This window comes from Peromyscus leucopus, chromosome X (genome assembly GCF_004664715.2).
Source record: "Peromyscus leucopus breed LL Stock chromosome X, UCI_PerLeu_2.1, whole genome shotgun sequence".
NCBI classification, from domain to species: Eukaryota; Metazoa; Chordata; class Mammalia; order Rodentia; family Cricetidae; genus Peromyscus; species Peromyscus leucopus.
In genome coordinates this window covers 20,747,440-20,769,204 of record NC_051083.1, presented here as the reverse complement: position 1 = coordinate 20,769,204, position 21,765 = coordinate 20,747,440, and the positions used below count along the sequence as shown (strand labels likewise).

At 47.7% G+C, this 21,765-nt stretch overlaps 1 protein-coding gene across 2 annotated transcripts in view; it reads right to left on the bottom strand.

Moving 5' to 3' along the window:
* Positions 1-21,765, bottom strand: part of Fgd1 (FYVE, RhoGEF and PH domain containing 1) — a 43,327-nt gene that overhangs the window by 10,313 nt on the left and 11,249 nt on the right. For both annotated transcript variants that reach the window (XM_028883467.2, XM_037199454.1), the window contains exons 2-10: positions 12,248-12,421; positions 11,532-11,709; positions 10,959-11,403; positions 9,435-9,524; positions 8,653-8,801; positions 7,098-7,254; positions 6,871-7,009; positions 402-460; positions 111-257 (exon numbers count right to left, since the gene is read on the bottom strand). In XM_028883467.2, coding sequence (XP_028739300.1) covers positions 111-257; positions 402-460; positions 6,871-7,009; positions 7,098-7,254; positions 8,653-8,801; positions 9,435-9,524; positions 10,959-11,403; positions 11,532-11,709; positions 12,248-12,421 — 1,538 coding nt within the window. The remainder of the gene's footprint in view (positions 1-110; positions 258-401; positions 461-6,870; positions 7,010-7,097; positions 7,255-8,652; positions 8,802-9,434; positions 9,525-10,958; positions 11,404-11,531; positions 11,710-12,247; positions 12,422-21,765) is intronic.

The window sequence follows — 21,765 nt, the reverse complement described above, 5'->3', positions numbered from 1 at the left end:
ATGGAAGAAAGGACAGCTGGCTAGAGGTCTATTCTTGAATGGCTGACTACCAGGTCCTCTGTGTATTAAGGGAGGACATGCCCACCCACAAGCCCACACCTGGCACTTACTAAGATGAGGTATCGATCTTGAGTGGTCCCATTCTTTGCTGACAGCTTAAGGATATGGCCTTCTTTTATGAGCTCTTTGGTGGGACTGACAATGTCCTCCTCACCCCCTAGCAGCTCATAGACCTTCAGCAGCTTGTGCATTCGTTCCTGGCAGTGAGCAAAAGGTAAAGCTTGGGGTGAGCAACACCTCCCCTTGGATGTCATTAAGTCACAAGCTCCCGCCCTCCCCATCCCAGGGCAGAGTACCACAGAGGATGGCCAAGGAAGGGCTGGGCTAGAAGGGCCACTTACCATTTTTCGGATGGCAGCATTAGAGTGTTCTGCTGCTGTGGCTATCAGCTCCAAAGACTCTATGGCACAGAGAAGTGTGATCAGATGGGAGTTGGGCAGAGAGCAAGCTCTGGAGGACTTCTCTCCTCCATGAAGATCTCGCCCCTTCCCAGCAAATGCCAGTCTCAAAAGACGTTCATTGTCAAATCATTTCAACTCAGAAACTGTCCAGACTAATATCACAGTAGCAGAAATATGGGATAGTTGGCAGCCAATAAGACATAAGCTTGGGGGTTGGGGATTTAGCTCAGTGGTAGAGCGCTTGCCTAGCAAGCACAAGGCCCTGGGTTCGGTCCTCAGCTCCGGAAAAAAAAGAAAGAGAGAGAGAGAGAGAGAGAGAGAGAGAGAGAGAGAGAGAGAGAGAGAAAGAAAGAAAGACAAAAAGAAAAAAAAAGCTGAAAAAGACGTAAGCTTGGTAAAATGATTATGACCCTTAACTGGTAGGAAACCTGGTTGTGTTTGGACAGTTGTTTCTGGCTATTGGAACTATGGATAGTTCTTGTTTGTTTTGTTTGCTTGGCGTTTTTGGTTTTGATTTTGTTTTCAGACAGAATCTTGCCATATTCCCCTGGGTGATCTCAAACCAAACCAAAACAACCACAGCAACAAAAGATTAAAAATCAAGAGCGCTGGGGATGCTGCTCAGTTGGTGGACTGTCTGCCTAGCATGTGTAGGCCCTGGGGTCCATCCCTAGCATCACCTAAACAGAGTGTGATGGTGAATGCCTATAATCCTAGCACTCGGGAGGGAGAGGTAGTGGGATCAGAAATTCAAGGTCATCCTTAGGTACAAAGCAAGTCTAAGGTAAGCCTATGATACATAAGACCTGAGTGCGTGCGCGCATGCGCATGCACACACACACATACACACACACACACACACACACACACACACACGAAGACAATGATAATGATAAAGATAAGAGGCGGCGGCAGCAGCAGCAGCAGCAGAAAAACAAAGGAGTTAGGAATGTGGCTTGATGTAGAGCACGTGCCCTTGTATGTTAGAGGCCCTACGTTCAATTCTAGTGCACCAGTACGGGAAGAAGGAAGAGATTCTATTGTTTGTCTTCCTGATTCTGATTACAGGCACATGTTCTATGCACAAATACACTTTCACTGCAGTGGTGTTTTAACAATACCTAAATGTCCAACCATAGGCACTCAGTTACATAATTTACAACATACTCACATAATGGAATATCAGTCTTTCCCAGTAATACTTATGTAGGGTTTTTACTAATATGTGAAATGCTTAAAACATTCTTAAAATCTTTTAAGAAAAGGATACAAACTTGAATATTACAAAATGCTCTAATTCTTGAAAATACATACATCTAAAAAGAATGTATGCCTAAACATTCATCACGGGGCTCAGGTCATGGGTGGCTTCTTGGCCCCTTATTTCTGTCTTCTTTTCTGTAATTTCCGTATTTCCATGACCAGGTGTTAGGAAAAAACTGAAATGAAGCTCCATAGGCCTCCACATAGTAAACAAACCCTGCCTCTGCTTACAGTCTGGCTGCAGCTTCATGGCCCTCACTCTACACAGTGGATTCCCTACTCAGAATGTATGCCTGGACTGGAGAAGCACATGTCCACATGGATGGCAAGCCAAAACCTGTTCCTAAGATGAGCGCATTCTGGTACTCAAGCAGATCTGTGGCCACTGCTCCAGCTCAGGTCTCCATATGCCTTTCAGGTGCTGGGCCTTTCTCCAACTCTTCCTTAATTCTGGCGGCCAGAAGGAGCTTTCTTGCACACAGTTTACTGTTTCCCCTCTGCTTAAATCTGCCAATATTTCACTCTGTGCCAGCACAGCAAAGACCCGGCCCTTTTGTCTAGCATTCAAAGCCCTTGGTTACTGGCTTCAATTGACCGCCGAGGCTTCCTCCACATGCACCTCCCTAAACATGTCCTGTCTTGCTTCATCTGGCCAACTGCCAGTCTTCTGGATTCAGCTCACTGTGTCTAGCAGCCTTCTCTAAGTTCCAAGGATGAGTTAGGGCACTGTCCTTGCCCCTCTGTCTCACAAGTCATACTGTGCTCATCACTCACTGTATCTGAATCCCCTGGTACACAAGAAGCTTCCTAGGACAGGGCCGAGTTCCCACTGCCTTCCTTCCTCAGGGATCCCAAACAGATGCTTAGTATAACTGAGCTCCTCCAATAGAAAGAACCTCAGAAGACAGGTGGTACTATGCCCCATTTAGCTGAGGACAAAACCGAGACTCAGAGAGGTGGTTATCTAACTGGAGGTGCCATGAGAGCTGCTTTTTCTCCTACATATGCTGCATCTTTCGTACCCCAGTAGAAGCCATAGGGACAATAAGACTGGCAAGTTAGGGGCACATAAACCTAGGCCTGATACGTGGCTGGGCTCAGACTGGAGGCTGTGTTTGCTATCAGGACCTGTCTAGTGAAGTACCATGCAGGAAACAGATCAACCTAACCAGGAATCCCATGTGTACAGTCTCTGTTGTACATGTGTGCAGTTGGTTGTATGGATGTTAGTCTGAAGTTAGATGCTTTAGTGGGGCCTAGGCTGGGCTTGGAAGCCTGGGGTCTCAGTCTAGAAGTTCAGTCTTGGGCTTAGTGTAAGTACGTAGTTGAGGGCAGCAGTCCCAGGCAGGCAGTTTGGGAACTGAGTCCAGGTTCTCGAGTTTAGTCTGGGACATAAAAGTAGGGGAGTCAATCAGCAGAACCAGAAAGACAATTCAGTGGGGCTCAGCTTATGGATTTTACTTTGAAACATAAAACATAGGGAGCACAGTGGACAAATCTTAGCTGGCTCTCAGTCAGAGGTCCTAACTTAAAACAGCTCCAAAAACCATCATAGAAAGCGCGCGTGTGTGTGTGTGTGTGTGTGTGTGTGTGTGTGTGTGTGTGTGTGTGTCTGTCTGTCTGTCTGTGTGTGTGTTGGGGGAGGGCTCACATTTGCAGTCAATGTAGGGAACACTGAAATTTGTTCTAGAGACTCAGATAAGGTTGAGGCTGTACAGAACAGGAAACTGAAGTCAATAAACTCAACCTAGTGGCTAATGCAGTATGGATGACATTAGCCATCAAAAATAGCTAATGAAGGGGTTGGGGATTTAGCTCAGTGGTAGAGCACTTGCCTAGCAAGTGCAAGGCCCTAGGTTCGGTCCTCAGTTACAGGAAAAAAAAAATTAGCTAATGTTTATTGAGTCTTTGCCATGTGCCAGGTACTGTGCCCAAAATTTTAACTGGATTTAGCACTTCAAATCAATTCTATGAGGTAGGCAACAATATTGTGAGAAAAATGAAGCTGAGGTTTGCTGGAAAACACACATGGTTTTATGTTGTATTGTTTGGTTTGATTGGGGGTTTAGGTGTTTGTGTTTTTGTTTTCAAGACAAGGTTTCTCAGTGTAGTCCTGGCTGTCCTGGAATTCACTCTGTAGCCCAGGCTGGCCTTGTACCCACCTACCTCTGCCTCCAAGTGCTGGGACTAAAAGTGTGTGCCACCCCATGCATTTAGGGTTTTTTTTTTTTACTGGAGATTGAACCTGGGGCTTCACACATGCTAGGCTAGTGCTCCACGGCTAAGTACATGCCTGCCCCTACTTTTTTCCTTACTAAGTTTAAGCTCTCCAGGCTGGCTTTGGATTTACCTTGTAGCCCAGGTAGTCAATCCTCCTGCCTTGGCCTCCAGAGTAGCTAAGATTACAAACATGTGCCACCACAGTACTTGGCCTAGAAGGCACTTTTGATTTGTTTGTTTTGTTTTTGTTCTTTTGTTTTTTGAGACAGGGTTTCTCTGTGTAACAGCTCTGGCTGTCCTGGAACTCATTTTGTAGACCAAGCTGGTCTTGAACTTACAACACCTGCCTCCTGAGTGCTGGAATTAAAGGCATGCGCCATCACTGCCCAGCTGGAAAACACTTTCTTGAGGATTAGGATTTTTTTAAATAATTTATTTATTTTTATTTTATGTGCACTGGTGTTTTGTCTGCATGCATGTCTGAATGAGGGTGTCAGATCTTGGAGTTACAGACTGTTATGAGCTGCCATGTAGGTGCTGGGAATTGAACCCAGGCCTTCTGGAAGAGCAGTCGGTGCTCTTAACCACTAAGCCACCTCTCCAGTCCTGAAGTTTAGGATTCATGGCTTCCTATGGCACCTCAGTGGTACTCTTACTTGGGAGAGGAATATAGTACTTAGTATGCAGCTGTTTGCAGAGCTTAGTTACCAAACTTTCTAGAGGTCTTGCTCTATTAAGAGGTCCAGGCTGGCTAGCAAAGTGCCCTCAGTAAAGGGTTCGGGAAGTGTGCATAGCACAGGACCCAACTCTTTGCTCCCCATCCCTGTGACGTGCACACTTTCTGTTTTCCTGCTCCCTTCCGGCTGCTTCTTCATCTCCTTTGCTGATCCCACCTTCCTGAGCTTTGAAGCTTGGCCTCCCCTTTCCCCTTCAATTTATTATATTTCACTCCCTTTGGCAAGTCCCACTTGTACCATGGCTTTGCATACTAACTGTGGACTACTGACATTCCAATCCCTCCCTGGAATTCTAGACTCATCTGTCTAACCCGACAGCTCACTGAGCTGCCTCTCTCAAGAACTATCATTCACACAGCTCTCATGATGCAGCCTAAGTTGGCCTCAAACTCACGAGCCTCCTGCCTCTGCCTCCCAGCTGCATCACCACACCCAGCAAGAACCATCATGCTTTTTTTTTTAATGACTTTTTTCATTGTGTGTGCATGTGTGTATGGAAGTGCCCATAGAGTCCAGAAGAGGGCATCTGATTCCACTGGCGCCAGAGTTACCCGTGCTTGTCAGCTGCTTGGGTGTGGGTGCTGGAAACTAAACTTGGGTATATAAGGCGGTATATGCTCTTAACCACAGAGCTCTCTCTCTATCCATGGTATCCTAGACTTTTCAGCCACTTCCGAATAGAATGTACACTGAATGGAACCACTTCTCATCACTTCTGCTGCTACTATCTTCATCCAAACCAGCTGCTGTCACTCAAGCATATTGCAAAGCCCAGGTGTCATCATGACTCTCTACTTCCTTAAATCCACTGTGTTTGGTACAAACCAGACTCTGCATATATAGTTTTGAAAATAAAACGTAACCCTTAAAAAGAGTATTGCAAAGCCCTTTTTATAGATTTCCTGGCTCCTTCGTCTACTCTTCAGTTAATCCTAACCATGACCTTTCCATGACTATCCGCTGCACTCAGAATAAATCAGTCCCCTCATCTCAGCCTCCAAAGCTTTGCTCCACCAACCTCTCTTCTATCATTCCGCCCTCCCTTGTCATGCTCAGGTCACGCTGGTCTTCTTGTTGTCATGGAGAGACACCTACCTCTACCAGCTTGCCCATCTCCCCCTGCTTTGGGAACCACTGGGAACTCTACATTTGCTACTACAGCTGCCTGGAACATTCCCCTCCCTTTGGCCCGTGGCATCTTTCTCGTTCTTCAGGTTTTGGTCCAGCCATCTTCCCTGCATAGAAGCGACCCATTTAAACTAGACTGCCGAGTTGCTGTTCCGTCACTCTCTTCTCCTTCTCCAAGTCACGCTTAGCACCGGGCAGCTATTTCCCTGTGTACCTGTCACATTGGTTTATTGGGTCTCCCTGCGTCAAGGACCTCGTTTATTTGGCTCAGCTCCCTGTGCCTAGAACAGTGCACAAACACTTAGCTTCTTTGTTCATGATGAAGAGATGGAAGTATGGGCTTAAGGAAGAGCAAACGGGCTGGACCCCAGAGTTCTAACTGGGCTCTGGCCCTGTACATGGGGTGAATATGGAAGGAATCTAAACCGAACGCTTTTCTAGTGGTTCAGTGAATGGAGACCTAGAGATCCAAACCTGAGAGGCACAAAACATGGGGACACGAAGTCTGGAACAATCAGTACTAGAAAGGCAATTATCAGGCTCCGGGTCAGGCTTGGAATTCTTTAGGGGGGCTCATTCTTGGGAATGGCCAGTGGGCCTCGAGTGGAGCTCTAACTCTGGAGGATGGAAAATCAGAAGTCTGACTCTAGGGAGAATTAGTGACACTGGCTTGGCCCTGGAGAGTTAAGCTCTCTTTCATTTTGCACTCCAATACAACCTCATCCAGAGATGACTATTCCAGTTCAGCCTAAGAAAGGCATGGCCTCCTGAGAGGAGCATACTGCGCAAGCCCCTTAGACTGAATAGTTCCAGCCTGACGTTCCTAACTGGGTTCTTTCCAGGAAATAAGGTAGAGTAATGAACTTGGAGGTTCATCCTGAAATCTCACCACAGAGCCTCAATGTAGTAGGCCCTTCAGTTTAGAGATTCTATTCTGGGATTTTAAGTACACAACGTCGGAAGGCCGAGCCTGTGAATGAAATGTGGAGTCCTGCCTCAGATGGCTGGCCTAGAGCTACCAGTATGGGGAAAGCAGGGAAGGCCCAGGGGCACACACTCACTCTGGGCATCCTTGCTGTCCGGGGAGCCATGAGGCAGCTTTAACAGATAGTCCTTGAGAAGAAGCTCATAGCGGGGGATCCGCTGCACGGGCTCCAGCATGTGGTGCTGCAAGGTCAGGTTGCCACAGGCCTCTTCCTTCTACAACAGAAACAGGAAAGCTCAGGCCCGCTGACAGACCTCCCCCAGGCCCCTCCTGTAGCGTGTTTCGTCCAGTTTCAGCTCTCACCTGCACTTCATGGATGATGACTTTAAACTGCGTCGAGCGCTCTGTCCACGTGTTGACCAGCTCTACAGCCCGGTCGAAGTTTTTCACATACTCGCCATACATCTTGAGAAAGGGGGCCAACTTCTGAAGGATGTCACCAATGCGTGGATAGCGGTCCCTAGAGTAGAAGCAGGGGCTGACACGGTCCTGCTGATCCTCCCCCAAGTCTCCAGCCTCAGGAAGAAAGCCATTTTTCAACTGGCTTACTTCTTTGGAAATGCTGCTTATATGGCAGGCCAAGGAAGCTGACTCAGCTTGATTCTTGGCTGCAGCCTGGGAAACACCCGGCCCAACTGTCCTGCTTAAGCACCAGAAACTATACCACCCTGGAACGCCCACTCCTGCCATACTGTAAGGACCACTCATACACTGATCATTGATTCGTGCCCAGTCTTGAGCTGCGTAGTGCCAGGGACACGGTGCTGAGCCATACCCAGCCAAGCCCTGAGAACTTCACTGCCTTGTAGGGTAGGAAAAGTAACCAGGTTTTGCTGAACTCTTGTTGGCCACAGTGTGATGGGAGAGACCAGGCGGATTTCAGGTCACAGGACGGGAAGGGAGATATGGGAACTAGACTTGATGTTATTATTCCTCTGCTGCCACAGCTTTGTAAGAGAGGCACACTTTATCCTGTGAGTGCAGGGAACATGGAGACAATTTTAAGCAGGTAGTTTGGTTGTTGTTTGGGAAGACCATTCAAGCAGGGGGTGTAGACACTATCATCTAGATTGGAAGAGAAGCTGAAGGCCAGTCAGTCCCTAAACCTGCCCTTCTCTTGGGCATTCGCTTCTTGAATCACTCCTAGGCTAGGCTTGGGCCATTTGTCTGCATCCCCAATCTCCCATTCTCACCTCCACCATGGCACTGATAAGAACACCAGCTCAGGCCAGACATGGGAGTGCACACCTTTGATACTAGCACTTGGGAGACAAAGGCAGGGGGATCTTTGTGAGATCTAGGCCAGCCTGATCTGCATAGTGAGACCCTGTCTCAAAACAGAACAAAAGAACAGCAGCTCATAATCTTCAAACACTTACATGCCAGAAATTTTTGTAATCTCTGAACATGTATTAACACATTTAATTCTTAAAATAAACCTACAAGGTAGGCCATTATTATCATCCCTATTTTAAAGACAAGGAAGGCTTGAGTATAGCTCACTTGCCTAGCACGTACAAGGCAGTGGTGGCGCACGCCTTTAATGCCAGCACTTGGGAGGCAGAGACAGGCAGATCTCTGAGTTTGAGGCCAGCCTGGTCTACACAGTGAGTTCCAGGATAGCCAGGACTACACAGAGAAACCCTGTATAGAAACACACCCCCATACCACAAAAAAAAAGATGAACTTATTTTCATGATGCCAGGGATGGACTCCAGGGCCTTTCATATTCTATGCAAGATTTCTGCTACTGAGCTCCATCCCCAGCCCAGGAATGAAATCCCATGTATACATCTGGGCTTAGCATACAAGTTGAGGCCAGAATAAGCAGCCTGAGTCTGGCTCTGGAGCCCCTCACCATTCCTCCATGCGCTTCTCTAGCTCAGGCAGCAGGAACTGCTGGTGGAAGCAGTAGATGGAGCAGATGTTCGAGAAGATGCCGTGGACAACATCAGCAGGGAAGGAACTGCGGTTCCGAGCTTCTTCCAGCAGCCGGGCACAGAACACCTGTGGAGCAAGGCGGGCGTGCTGAGTCCAACTGAGACCAGAGCTCAGCTGGGAAAAGGGCAGCTTGCAGGTAAGGGCAGTATTTGTGGGCAGCTCTGCGCATTTCTGAGATCAGTACTGGTCTTGAGACTGGGGAGAGTGGGAACGGAGAGAACTGCAGCTCACCAAGATTAGGACCTGGAGCAAGATGGATCAGAGGCCGATCCGGGTTCAGAGAGAAAGCTGCAATTAGAGCCCTTTATTTTAACAAATCTTTAAGAGTGTCTACCGTGTAAAGTACTGTCCTGAAGGCTAGGATGGAACAGAGAAAACAAAAGATCCCTACCCTCAGGGATTCTAGTGGATACAGGGCCAAGAAGAGAGTCAAGAGTCAGAATGAGGTCCATGAGGAGGGGTAAATTCAAGATGTGGGGAAGAGTGAGCAGGGTCAGGGTCACAATCATAGGGCTGGTACACATCTGTTAAGAGTTAGGAGCGAGGATTAAACTTGTAAACATAATCAGAATTGGTTTCAAGGTCAGCCAGAGACCTTACCACTTCTGGATTCTGCTCCTAATGGGAGAGTTAGGCTCAGGCCCTGTGGAACCTACCTACCACATCCTAGGGCCCTGGGACCCCAGAGGGGCCATTTACCTGATCCAGGAGATGGAGCCTGGAAACATAGGCCTTCTCGGTTTGTAGGAGCTCATTGGCAATATGGAACACCTTCTGTTGCACAGTCAGCTGGAAAGGAGAAGCGACCCTTGAAACATCATCTCCACCCTAACCCTGGCTCCTTCCATCCATTTTTCTCCCCCCCTCCCTTTATCTCCCCCATTCACTTATCAGGTATTGTTGTGTATCTCAGGGTACCCTCAAACTCTTGGACTGAAGTGATCCTCCTACATCAGTTTCCCCAGTAGCTGGATTACAGGCAATGTCATCCTGCCTGGCTCCCCAGAGAGGGCACATGATGCTCTGACCTTAGTGCCACCCTGAGATAACCCCAATTTGATTCATAAAGCTAACTGGAGCTTCATCCTTGGCTCCCAGTCAGTCATAAAGCTTGCCCCTCAATTCTGAAGACATGAACTTCCTCATGCAGACACTCATATACCCACTGCTCTGCTTTCTCTACTCATTGAGCATAGTCTGGTGGTTAACCGTGAGAACTAGGAATTCCAACTTCCCGGGTTCAAATCCGAGTCTACCATTCACTTGCATGTATGAGTTGTCTAATTATTTCTGTATTTAAGAGTCCCATTATAAAGACAGATAATAATAGAGCCTATGTCCATTTGTAATGGAGACAATTTCATTTATTTTAATTTAATTATTGCACTGTTGGGGATTAAACTTGGGGCCTCATGCATGCTAGGCAAATGATCTACACTAAGCCGCATTCCCAATCCTAAAAGATTTCCTATAAATAAAAACAGAACAGACTGCAGATTACAGTCTCCAAATATCAGCTATTTCTTCCCTCATTGAGTTCACTGTCAGCAAAGGCTTGCTGAGTATGTGGGGTGTGAGAAAGGCACAGAAATGTAAAAATGGCTAAGATTATGCCCGTCGGCTCACTTTGTTTGCGGCTCCACACTTGCTGAGTGTCGTTCCATCTCAGCACTCCCCGGCCCCACACGAGCTTGGTTCTGGCCAAGCAGGTAGGTATCCTGGCTGAGACCTTACTTGAGTGCAAGGATACCTTGTGAAGAAACATTAGGTAGACAGGGCATGGGAAGACTTCCTAACCACCGAGGGCTCTAGGCTCTCTGCCCCTCCTCCAGTTGCCGAGAAGTCTCTGCAGCATGAGAGTTTCGGTCATACAAGCGAGGAAACTGAGGCTTGTAGTGAGGAGTGGAAAGAGACATCCCCAGTGTCACACAGCTATGGGGTCACAAAACCCCTGAGGTCCATAGTGGTTCTCTGATGAAAGTGAAAGCACCTTCCTAACAGGCATTTAGAACGAGGCATGGTCACTTGGGTGGGCACAGTCATCTGGGAGAGGAGCAGGGTTTTCCTACTGCTCTTCCATACTGGGAAACCAGGGGTGCTATGTAGACTAAATGGAAGCAATGCCCTGTTTTGAGAAATACCAGGCTGGGGGAAGAACCAAGCCCATGCCAGGCTCTTTCTTTCTCTACATGGTCCTCCCTCTTGGGTAACATAGGTCAGTACCTCCACAGACTCCTGTCTCTCCAGTGGGGGCACTGGAATTTCTCTTTCCTTCTCTTCCTCCTCTTCCTCCTCCTCGTCTTCCTCTTCCAGGTCACTGTCAACCTCCTGGGAGCCAGGCCGGTGGGGGTCGGCCAAAGCAACTGGCATACTCGCCAGGGCAGGAGGCCCAGGACAGAGGCTGTGGCTGGGGGGCCCGTCATCACTGACGAAGCAGGTCTCTTCGCTGTTGGATGGCGAGCTGATGCTGTCAATGCCGCTGTCCCGGTTAGGTACCTTCTCACCATCCCGGGGCCCAGGAGCCAGCAGGAACAGGCAGCGTGAAGCCTCACCCTCAGGGAGCTGGGACACTGTTGGCTGCGGGGGTGGCTGTGGCAACATGGCTGGCTCTGGGGGAACTGGGCAGGGGCCAGGGGCTGGCCTATCCGAGGCGACAATCACAGGCTCTCTGAGGTGGGTGATGGACACACATGGAGGCAGGGTATGAGCTTGACCAAGAGGCCTCTCCTACAGCTCTCCCTTCCTGCCCCAGACGCCCCCCGTTCCCTCCCAGGGTCCTCTAGGGATCAGACTCACCTTTCAAACTTCTCAATCAATGACGACACTGCTGCGGAACTGGAGCTGGCCTCAGCTCGGGGGGCAAGACCCTTGGCCACTCTAGGGTCTGCAGGCAGAGGGCGCGATGGTGGCGGAGGAATGGGCTCAGGTGGAGGAAGCATCCGGGACATCTGCAAGTAGCTGGGCTTTGGGGGAACTGCAATGGTGGATGGGGAAGAAAGGGAGCTATCACTGAACTGGTTGTAGAAGTGGTTATCATAGCCAGGCTATGCCTAATTTCACAGACCCCAGGATTCTCTCTTCTGTGCTAGAGATTAAACCCATGACCTTGTGCATGCTGGGTAAACACTTTTCCATCGAGCTACATCCCTCTTTTGAGACAGTCTTGTTATACAGCCCAGCTTGCCTGTACTAATGGCACTGATAACATAGCCCTGACTGACCTTAAACTCACAACAACGATCCTGTCTCAACCTCCTGAGTGCTGGGAGTAGTGGCAGGTGCTGCCACCACCGCTGTTTTTTTTTCAACCTGAGGTAGGCACAGAGCAAGACTGAGGTGAAATCCCAGGAGGATATGTAAGCCACAGGCAACACCTTTCGGGCCATCAGATAGGTATCACTCACTGCCCCTTGAGATAAGGGCGCTTCCCTCTTCTTCTGCCACCATTAATTTCTCCTTTCCTTTTGTACACCTCTCTGGTACATTTCTCTGCTCTTCATGGAAGCACTTACCCTGTGGCTTTGGGCCTGGTGCCCGCTTCAGTGGTGAAGGACGTGGGCCGGGGGTTTCGGTGGGAGGGCCTGGATCTGAACGGAGTCGTTGGGGGCCTTCTGGATGAGGCTCAAGACTCTGGCCAGGATCAAGGGACAAACTTTTAACCAGGATCCGGTTTCCCTGGTGCAGTCCTGTAGAAAGAGAGAAACTGGTCATGATGTGACTGATTTTACCCTCAGGGAAAATAGGAAATAGCATATCTGAGCAGGTATCTAGGGCTAGGCTCCTCTGAGTCCTTCACTGGCCACAGTTTTGCAAGGAAGCCCTTCTCCCAGGCCTTAGACAGAGAACCAGGCCCAAGGTGGAGACTGGCTATTTTCACCAAGAAATAATTGTTCTCTGTGATTAGCATATTGACTCCATGCATGTCCGTAGATAATTAAGGACTTAAACCAAACTCAGGAATTTAACTGGGTTAGGAGTAGAAGTAAATACCCGAAAGTTTGTGTGTGTGTCTATAGCTCTTGTTTATATAGCCAGTCTTCATTCTATTAATTATTTTATTATTTTGTTTTTGTTTTTCAAGACAGGGTTTCTCTGTGTAGTTTTGGAGCCTATCCTGGAACTCACTCTGTAGCCCAGGCTGGCCTCGAACTTACAGAGATCCACCTGGCTCTGCCTCCCGAGTGCCAGGATTAAAGGCGTGTGCCACCACTGCCTGGCTATTTTGTTTGTTTTTGAGACAGGGTCTCACTGTGTAGCCCAGGCTGGACTCAAACTCATGACAATCTTGCTTTAGCTTCCCAAGTGCCAGAATCATAGGCATAAGCTACCATTCTTGTCTTCTTCATCCCATTTCTTAAAGCCCTGAGAATATCTGAACTTACTTGTCTACAGTTTTGTAGAGCCAAGTGTCTTTAAAATGATGAAATTGGGAACTAGGGAGTTAGCTCAGTGATGGAACACTTGCTTAGCATTTATAAGGCCTAGGTTCCAATCCCATTGCATGCACACACACATACACATTGGTGAAACCATATTTCATAAGCAAACATTTGCTTCTTAAAATCTCAGGGTCTTACCAATTTTTTTTTTACCTTCCTCTACTTCCACATCCACCTCACGTTCCCCCCACACCCCCCACCAGTATCCAGAATGCAGGTACAAGAACAGCTTTAAAGCAGCAAGTAGCAAATTCTGAAAAGGAGGAATCCTTTTCTTACTTTCTCCTTCCTTAACATAAGGACCCCTAAACCCTAGTTTGGGGCCCTAGAGGATATGATGATCACACTTACAAGAAAGATTTAGGCTTGGGGAACAATGATGGACCTCCCCCCCCTCTCTCTCACACACACACACACTCCACATGTCCCAAGTGAAAGAGTACAGGAGTTGTGTGGTTGTGGCTGGGTAGGAGGCTGTGGGGGTTGCCTCCGAGATAACAGAGAAGTCAGGTAGGGCTAGAGATGAATGGGAAAGTCTTGGATGCCAGAACCAAGAGCTGCTCATCTTTTCTGTAGTGAAGGGGGTCATGAAAACCCTGTGTAAGGAGGGATGCATGCAGTCAGGTGTGAGGCCAAGGGAGTGAGTACTAGTCTAGTCAAGAGCTCCTGGAGCACCAGGCACAGCAGCACATGCCTAGGAGCTCAGCACTTGGGAAGCTGAAGCAGAAGGATGGTGAGTTCAAGGCCAGCCTGGGCTACATACTGAAAACCCAACTGAAACCAAACAAACAAGAGGTCCCACAGCTATAACTAGCACACAGGGTGAGATACATTGTGCCACAATTTACAGTGTCACAGCCACATGGCATCTCATCTCAAGGATTTTACCCATGTCACAGTCCAGTCTCATAAGGGGGTCCGCTAAGTCACAAAAGCACATGGAATTTACAGTGCTTTATATAACTGCCAGGTCACACAAAGTCAAACATCCAAACACATATCCTCACTGGGCATACATACACAATTTCATAGACTAGCAGCTATAATTCCATATATGATCACATAGCCTTAGGGAATCATCAATAATAAAGTCAAGCACAGTTACAAAGACATATAATGAAGACACAATGGCAGTCCTATGGTCTTACACCAAATCACTTAACCACATGCGGTCATATAACTTTATATAGCACTATATATTACTCAAGCACAGTTTCACCAAGTTACAAAGGTACATTACATTACAGGATCATGGAGTTTCAAATATATCATTAACATGTCTTTGAATACCTACAAACATAGTTACAAATAAATATCATAACCACACAGAATCCATTATACCAGGTCAGAAAAAAGCTACACACAACATCAAAACAGAATAATGTCATAAGCCACTACATACCCAGAAACATGGACACAAATCAGATACATTTCATAATTTACTAGGTCACATTTTTTTTGTTTGTTTTTTTGTTTTTTGAGACAGGTTTCTCTGTGTAGCTTTGGAGCCTGTCCTGGAACTCACTCTGTAGTCCAGGCTGGCCTCGAACTCACAGAGATCCTCCTGGCTCTGCCTCCCGAGTGCTGGAATTAAAGGCATTGCACCACCACCGCCCGGCATAGGGCACATTCTTGCAACAAACATGTCCATGGTATCTGAGGGTCTTAGCTCAGGGATATACACAAATATAGTCACAAAACACAGGACACTTGTCTCTTCCTGCTCTAAACAAAGTGTCACATGCTGTCTTCACCCACTGAGACATCCATACCCTCCCTTACAAGGTCACACATGCAGACAGAGTCGCAGGGGATTTTAGGTCTCTTAGTGGTTGGAGGGAACCGAGGGGTTCTACAGCAGCTTCCCTGAGCTCCTGACCTTATCCCAGCTACAGACTGGCCAGGTAGTCATGGAGCCTTCCCAGCCTGAGGGAACACGTGCTCTAGATCCTGGTCCCAGTGGGTTTTTTTTCTACCTTGTCCCTGGCTTTGGGTGAAGTTTCCTCCTGTGCCTTCCCACCTGAGCAGGCAGGGCCCAGGCTGTGCCTTTCAAAAGGGTTTTCTTCTCCTCACCTCTGGCCCAGTAGAGCGGCTGATCTTGCCCAGCTCAGCACATCTTGCTTGGCCCTGCCCTGTCCTCTCTCTGGGCACAGGGTTGAAGAAGATGAATCACCTGGAGGGTGGCACAAGTGTAGACACAGTTGCCAAGACACATGGCCAGAGAAAGTGATGATGATGGCCAGAAAGCTACTGAACAAAGCCGAACACACTGCCGTGTTGTGGGATATATGCTCACACTGTGTGAAAGGCGCCTTCTGATTGGTTTAATAAAGAGCTGAATGGCCAATAGCTAGGCAGGAGAAAATAGGCGGGACTTCTGGGGAGAGAGAGGAAGGGGAGATGATCTAGGCACACAGGAGACACCAGCCAAACTCTGAAGAAGTCAGACATGCCATCTTGAGGAGAGGTAAAGAGGCACATGGCAGAATGTAGATTTAAAACAGGAGTTAATTAAGTTCTAAGAGCTAGTTGGAAAGACCCTAAGCTAAAGGCCAAGCTTTCATAATTAATAAGAAGTCTCCGTGTTGTTATTTGTGAGCTGACAGCCCAAAGAAAAGTCCGACACCACTGCCACGAAGACCTCCACAGATAGACACAGGTGCCAGGGTCCCAAGGGCTCTCCATCTGCTCCCCGGATCTTAACACCTCAAAGCAGGTGAGCTGCCCTGGGCAAGCCCTCCCCGCCAGGCCAGCAGGTGGGCAGCAGGGCTCTTGTGGGGCTTCTGCCCTTATGTCCCCTGCTGCTTCTCAGAGTGGGGTGGCCTATCATTCTCCATGGCTCTGCCCTGGCCCTCTCCTCTCATTACCCACCTGACCCTCACATGGGAGCTACACAGGCTGCCTCTCCATTCCGTGCCTCCTTGTAAGCAGTCCTATAGAATAGACAGCTGGATGAAATTCAGACTCAGGGATACCCTGGAGTCCCAGATGAGGGAGGCAGCGATTTTATGTCCAATTTCTTATGCAGAGATGAAGACAAAGAAAGACATGGTGGCTGGCCCAAGGCCACACAACAAGGTACTAGCTGACTTTCAGGAAGACTGCTTCTGGTCTGGGTTCTTTTCCTAACCGTGCTCTCCAAAGCCACAGGGGACATGAGAGGACCCTGGTATTATAGAAAAGCAGTGTGGCTACTGAAAGGGATACCCCTAACCCTGTCCACAGGACAGCAGGGTTTCAGTTCCGGAGTCTGGGTATGGCCAAGGTGAGGTCCTACTGAAGGCAAACAGATTCAAGATCCCTGTCTCCTCCTTCTGTAGACTCCTTCTTCTCAGTTTCTCCTAGTTTCCCTCAGTGGGCTTTGTCCCAGACGTGCTCTTTCTTGGTGGCATCTTCTTCACAACCTACTGGCACAATTTTCCATGACTCCCTTCTACCCATCTTCACTAGATCTCTGTGGCCGTTATGGCCCTGTTGAACTCTCTGGCTTCCCTCAGGTTGGTTAAATAAGCTAACTGTATTTTGCGGCTGCTAGACTCCGTCCGGAGACTGAGAAAATCTCATTCCTGCCCTCAGGGGAGCTGCTAGAGAAGGACCCACTTCCTCCTTTCTAAAAACCACAGCGTTTCCTACTTCCCCATCCATCCCACCCACCTAGATCCTAAATTGGTTTTCTCCAGACTACTTTTCTTACGGTTGATAATTGACAACATTTGCTAACACACATAGACCCACATCCACGCCCCCATGAAGGCTCTGAACATCCAGCGCTGTTCCTTCCACCTCGGCTTCTACCAGAGTCCCCACCTTTTCTCACTCACATATAAAGTCATCATAAATCTTGCGGCACCCCATCTACCGTCTGCCAACTATGTACAGCCATCTAAGACCCAGAGAGAACCAGAGAGCCACCCCATGGATCCTGCCGGTGTGCAGTGTGCTCAGCACAACATGCACTACACAACCACTGCTGTACTCCCTATCTCTTAGCAATGACAGGAAGCAAATACCCTTAGCATCCTAGGAGTTGCCCACATACTCCCAAGCTCAGCTGTGAAAGTGGGGTATACACTTACTTTACCTCTACAACCCCTAGGCCCTCAACTGGCTATAAGGGCAATGATTTTGGGGGTTTGATTTTTTTGGTTTGGTTTTTTTTTTTGGTGTGTGTGTGTGTGTGTGTGTGTGTGTGTGTGTGTGTTGTAACCTAGCACACACTAGCAAAGAGCTTTACCATTGAGATCCAGCTCAAGAAATAGCAATGTTGACCCTTACCCTTCAAGTTAAACAACAGAAGTATAGTAATAACAACAGGATGGTACTGGCATTGAGAACTCACATAAGAGCCCACACTCCTATAGATACACACTGGAGGAAAGACAGAAGAGTCAAACTGGACAGATGCATGCAGAAGAGTCAGACCGGATCCTTGTCTGCTGGCATGAGTGTGGGGAAAGGGGAGTACTTAGTCACTGATGGTGGGAGAGCAAACTGGTGAGGCCATTATGGAAATCCTTGTGGAGGTTCCTCAAAAACCTAGAAACAGATTACCGGTATGATACAGCTACATCACTCTCAGACATATTCCCAAAGGATTCTATATCTTACTGTAGAGATACCTGCTCATCCATGCTCATTGCTGCTCTATTCACAACAGCCAGGAGATGGAAGGTGCCTAGATGTTCATCAACTGATGAATGAATAAAGAAAATGTAGTATATTTACACAATGGAATGTTGTGAAGAAAAGTGAAAATCATGGGTAAATGAACGGAGCTAGAAATAAACATTCTGAGTAAGATAACCCAGAACCCAAAAGACAAACACCAAATGCTTTCTCTTACTTCTGAGTGTTAGCTTTGAATCTTCAGATCTGTGTTTCTCTTGGAATATCTGTGGTGGTCAGGAAATTAGTAAGAGGTCAGGGCAGGGGGCTTTCAATGGGAGACAGAACTCAGTGATATAAAGGGTTAAAGAAAAATAATGGAAGATGAAGGGTTAAATTAGGATTGGGATGGAACTGCAGGGCATAGGAGGGAATAATTGGACATGATATTAAACTGATTCCTAAATCCTTGTCAATGTACCCACAGATTACTGTCCCTATCAACCCTCATCAGAGAAATATATATATTTGAGACAGGGTTACTTTGTGTTACAGCCCCAGCTGTCCTGGACCTCGCTCTGTAAACCAGGCTGGCCTTGAACTCAGAGAGATCCACTTCCCTCTGCCTCCTGAGTGTTGGGATTAAAGGCATGAGTCACCACCACCCTGTCAAAGCTTCCTTTTTAGTAGATGGTGATTAACACAGAGACCCACAACTAGTCAAGGTGCAGAGACTAAGACAGTGTGCAGTGTTCAGCCCTAAATGAGATGGACGGATAGATAGATGGGAGGATTGTGATATATACAATATTGCAACCCTTCCTCCCAAGGCTCAGGGATCATTGTAAAAGAGGGGGCAAAAATATTTTAAGAGTCAGAGATGAGCTGGGTGGTGATGAGCTGGATAGCTGCCAGGAAAGGGAGAGACTGATTTCTTTTAGACTGTAGTCACTGGTGGATCAACCAGACTCCAGTGGAAGGCCACAGATCTAAGAATATATGGGCAGCACAAATTGGACTTGATAGAGTTAATCCAAAAGGACAGCAAGCTGGGTGGATAGGGAAGGGGGGCTCTGGGAGGAGTCAGGGAAGAGGGCTGAGTATGACCAAAACACATTGCATGAAATATGCAAAGAACAGAAAAAAATAGCAAAATATTCAAAATATTGGTTTTGATTTTGGCATGTGCCTGTTTGGCAGGTGCCCTTAGGACGTGTTTCTGCGTTTATATGGCAGAGCAGGTCTACCTTCTAGCTGAATTTGAAGACAAAGACTCCTCCTCTGGCCCATTCTCACTGGAACCTGACCCTGCGTCTCCCGCATCTCTTTCTGGAAAGTTCAGCTGCCAACTCTCCCTCCTTCCCTGGCCAGCAGCATCCTGTCTCCCTTCTCCCAGCTGTAGCCTTGGCTTCATCTCAAGACAACCATTAGAGCTGCAGACTGGGCCTTGGCTGTTAACTCTCTGATAACCTGGGACAAACAGCAACACAGCTCTGGACTCATTTTCCCATATGCAAACTGGGGACAAGACGTGTGTGCTGGTCCTTGTGAGACTGGGGAGAGTAATAGATGGCCCCAGCAGTTGGGGCTCCTCAAAGATGATGCAAACTCCTCTTAACAGCTCCCCAAATTTTGTCTTTCCCGGCTAAGAGGTGCTGCCTGGGAACAGCTGGAATTTCTGAGGTCGGAGCTGGGCAGAGAAAGAGAACAGAGGGAGTGGAGAAGACAGAGCAGTAACAAAAGGAAAGCACTCTTCGGGTACCCAGGTCTGCAGGAGAAGGAAGAGTCCCCGCTGGAGGGAAAAAGGAAAGGTTGAAGGCATAGCGGCCCCAACCCTTCCCAGCTGCCCCCCAAACATGAATGGGCTCCAGCTCCACTGTCTCAGGCCACCTTCAGGGTAGCACTGCATCCAGACGGTGCTTGGTCTAGCAGACGTCCCCTCGGAAAAATGCAAGCACACAGCTCTGCGAAATGTGTTCTTTACAGCAACGACCCCAAGGGGAGTCCAGCAGTTCCTTCTCAGAAGTCTGCGAGTCTCCTGACTATAAGGGGACTGTATAAAATGGGGTGATTTCGGTAGTGCAAAGATACTTTTAGAAAGTGGGAACTGTCTGCCAAGCAAGGAGCTTCCCAAGGACTGCACCCTCCTGCAAAACAGGTTTCTGTAAAAGGTCTCTTTGATTTTTAGTTTTGGTTTGTTTTTATGAGACAGGGTCTCATTAATATAGCCCAGGCTGGTTTAGAACTCATTTGGGCCGGGTGGTGGTGGCGCACGCCTTTAATCCCAGCACTCGGGAAGCAGAGCCACACAGATCTCTGTGAGTTCGAGGCCAGCCTGGGCTACAGAGTGAGTTCCAGGACAGGCACTAAAACAACACAGAGAAACCCTGTCTCCAAAAAACAAAAAAATAGAACTCATTTGGTACCCTAGACTGACCTCAAACTCATGATAATTCCCCTGCCTCAGCCTCCCAAACACTGGGTTTACAGTTGTATACTGCTGTCCTCCTTCAACTTTTTGTTTATTTGTTTTTGAAACAGGGTCTCATGTAGCCCAGGCTGGCCTGAAACTTAAACGAGAACAAACTTGAACTCCTGATCTTCCTGCTTCTACCTCCTTGTTTTTGTTGTTTTTAAGGTTCCTCTGTGGAAGGAAGAATTTGGGTAAAATAGAAGAGCTTTCTTCCAAGTGAGGGATATTGTGTAAGTGAGGAGAATTCTACAGAAACCCGTTAGAAAGCAGATGGTCTGTCAGTGAGTGAAAGACTGACAGGGGAGAAAGCTTGTCCATAAAACAGAGGAACTGGAGTTGGGGATTTAGCTCAGTGGTAGAGCACTTGCCTAGCAAGCGCAAGGCCCTGGGTTCGGTCCTCAGCTCCAGAAAGAAAAAAAAACAGAGGAACTTTTTTTCTTGTAAAGGGTTTTCTATAAAGGGTACACCCTTGTGTGAAGTGAGGAGCTTTCTGTAGAAGAAGACAGGATAAAGTAATAGGGAATGGTGGGAACTAGGTAAACTATAGAGCACATGCCTCACAATGCAACAGACACCGTCCATCCTCCATCCTCACAGGAATAGTGCCCTGTATTTCAGAGCTTCCAATATTCCAAGAGTTTTATATGGAATCCCCTAGTGAGCAGGCTGCCAGGCGGTGGTGGCACACCCCTTTAATCCCAGCACTCGGGAGGCAGCAGCAGGCAGATCTCTGTGAGTTCGAGACCAGCCTGGCCCACAGAGTGAGTTCCAGGACAGCCAGGGCTGTTACACAGAGAAACCCTGTCTTGAAAAACCAAAAAAAAAAGGGAGCAGGCCAATTGAAACAAAAATACTGAAAGGGCAACTCGTGGCTTTTCATGTTAAGAAGTTATTTAGGCCTCTTATACCTGTGGAGTTTACCTTTTTAAATTTGTTAATCTATTATTATTATTTATTATTATTATTATTATTATTACAGAGGGGGTCAGAGGACAACTTTGTGAAGGTAGTTCTCTCCTTCCCCCTTTACATGGGTTCTGGGGGTGAACTCAGGTCAACAGGCTTTCAAGGCAAGTGTCTTTACCCACTAAAACACAGTGCCAGCCCTGCTGTTTACCCTATATTGATAGGCTCTGGCCTTGGGTAGCAGCCCTAGAGGCTCCTTGTCCCAACTCGTGAAGGGGCCAAGCCTCTTCTGGACCTAGAATGTCAAGGAAGCTATTTCATATAATATTTGTCAGGCAGTCCCTGAATTCAAATCTCTTTTGAGGACTGAAGAATATATAGAATTCTCTAGAACTTAAGCTGTCATATTTTTTTTTAAGACATGGTCTCTAGCCTAGACTGACCTCAAAAACCCCTATGTAGTCCAGAATGATCTTGAGTTTATAATCTCCGTCTCCATCTACAGAGTCCATGTCTGACCTAGCAGCAGGGACCTCTTCTTCCTCAGCCTCCTCAGCTTCTTCCTCCTTTTCTTGTTCTTCTTCTAGCAAGGTCTCACTTTGTAGCC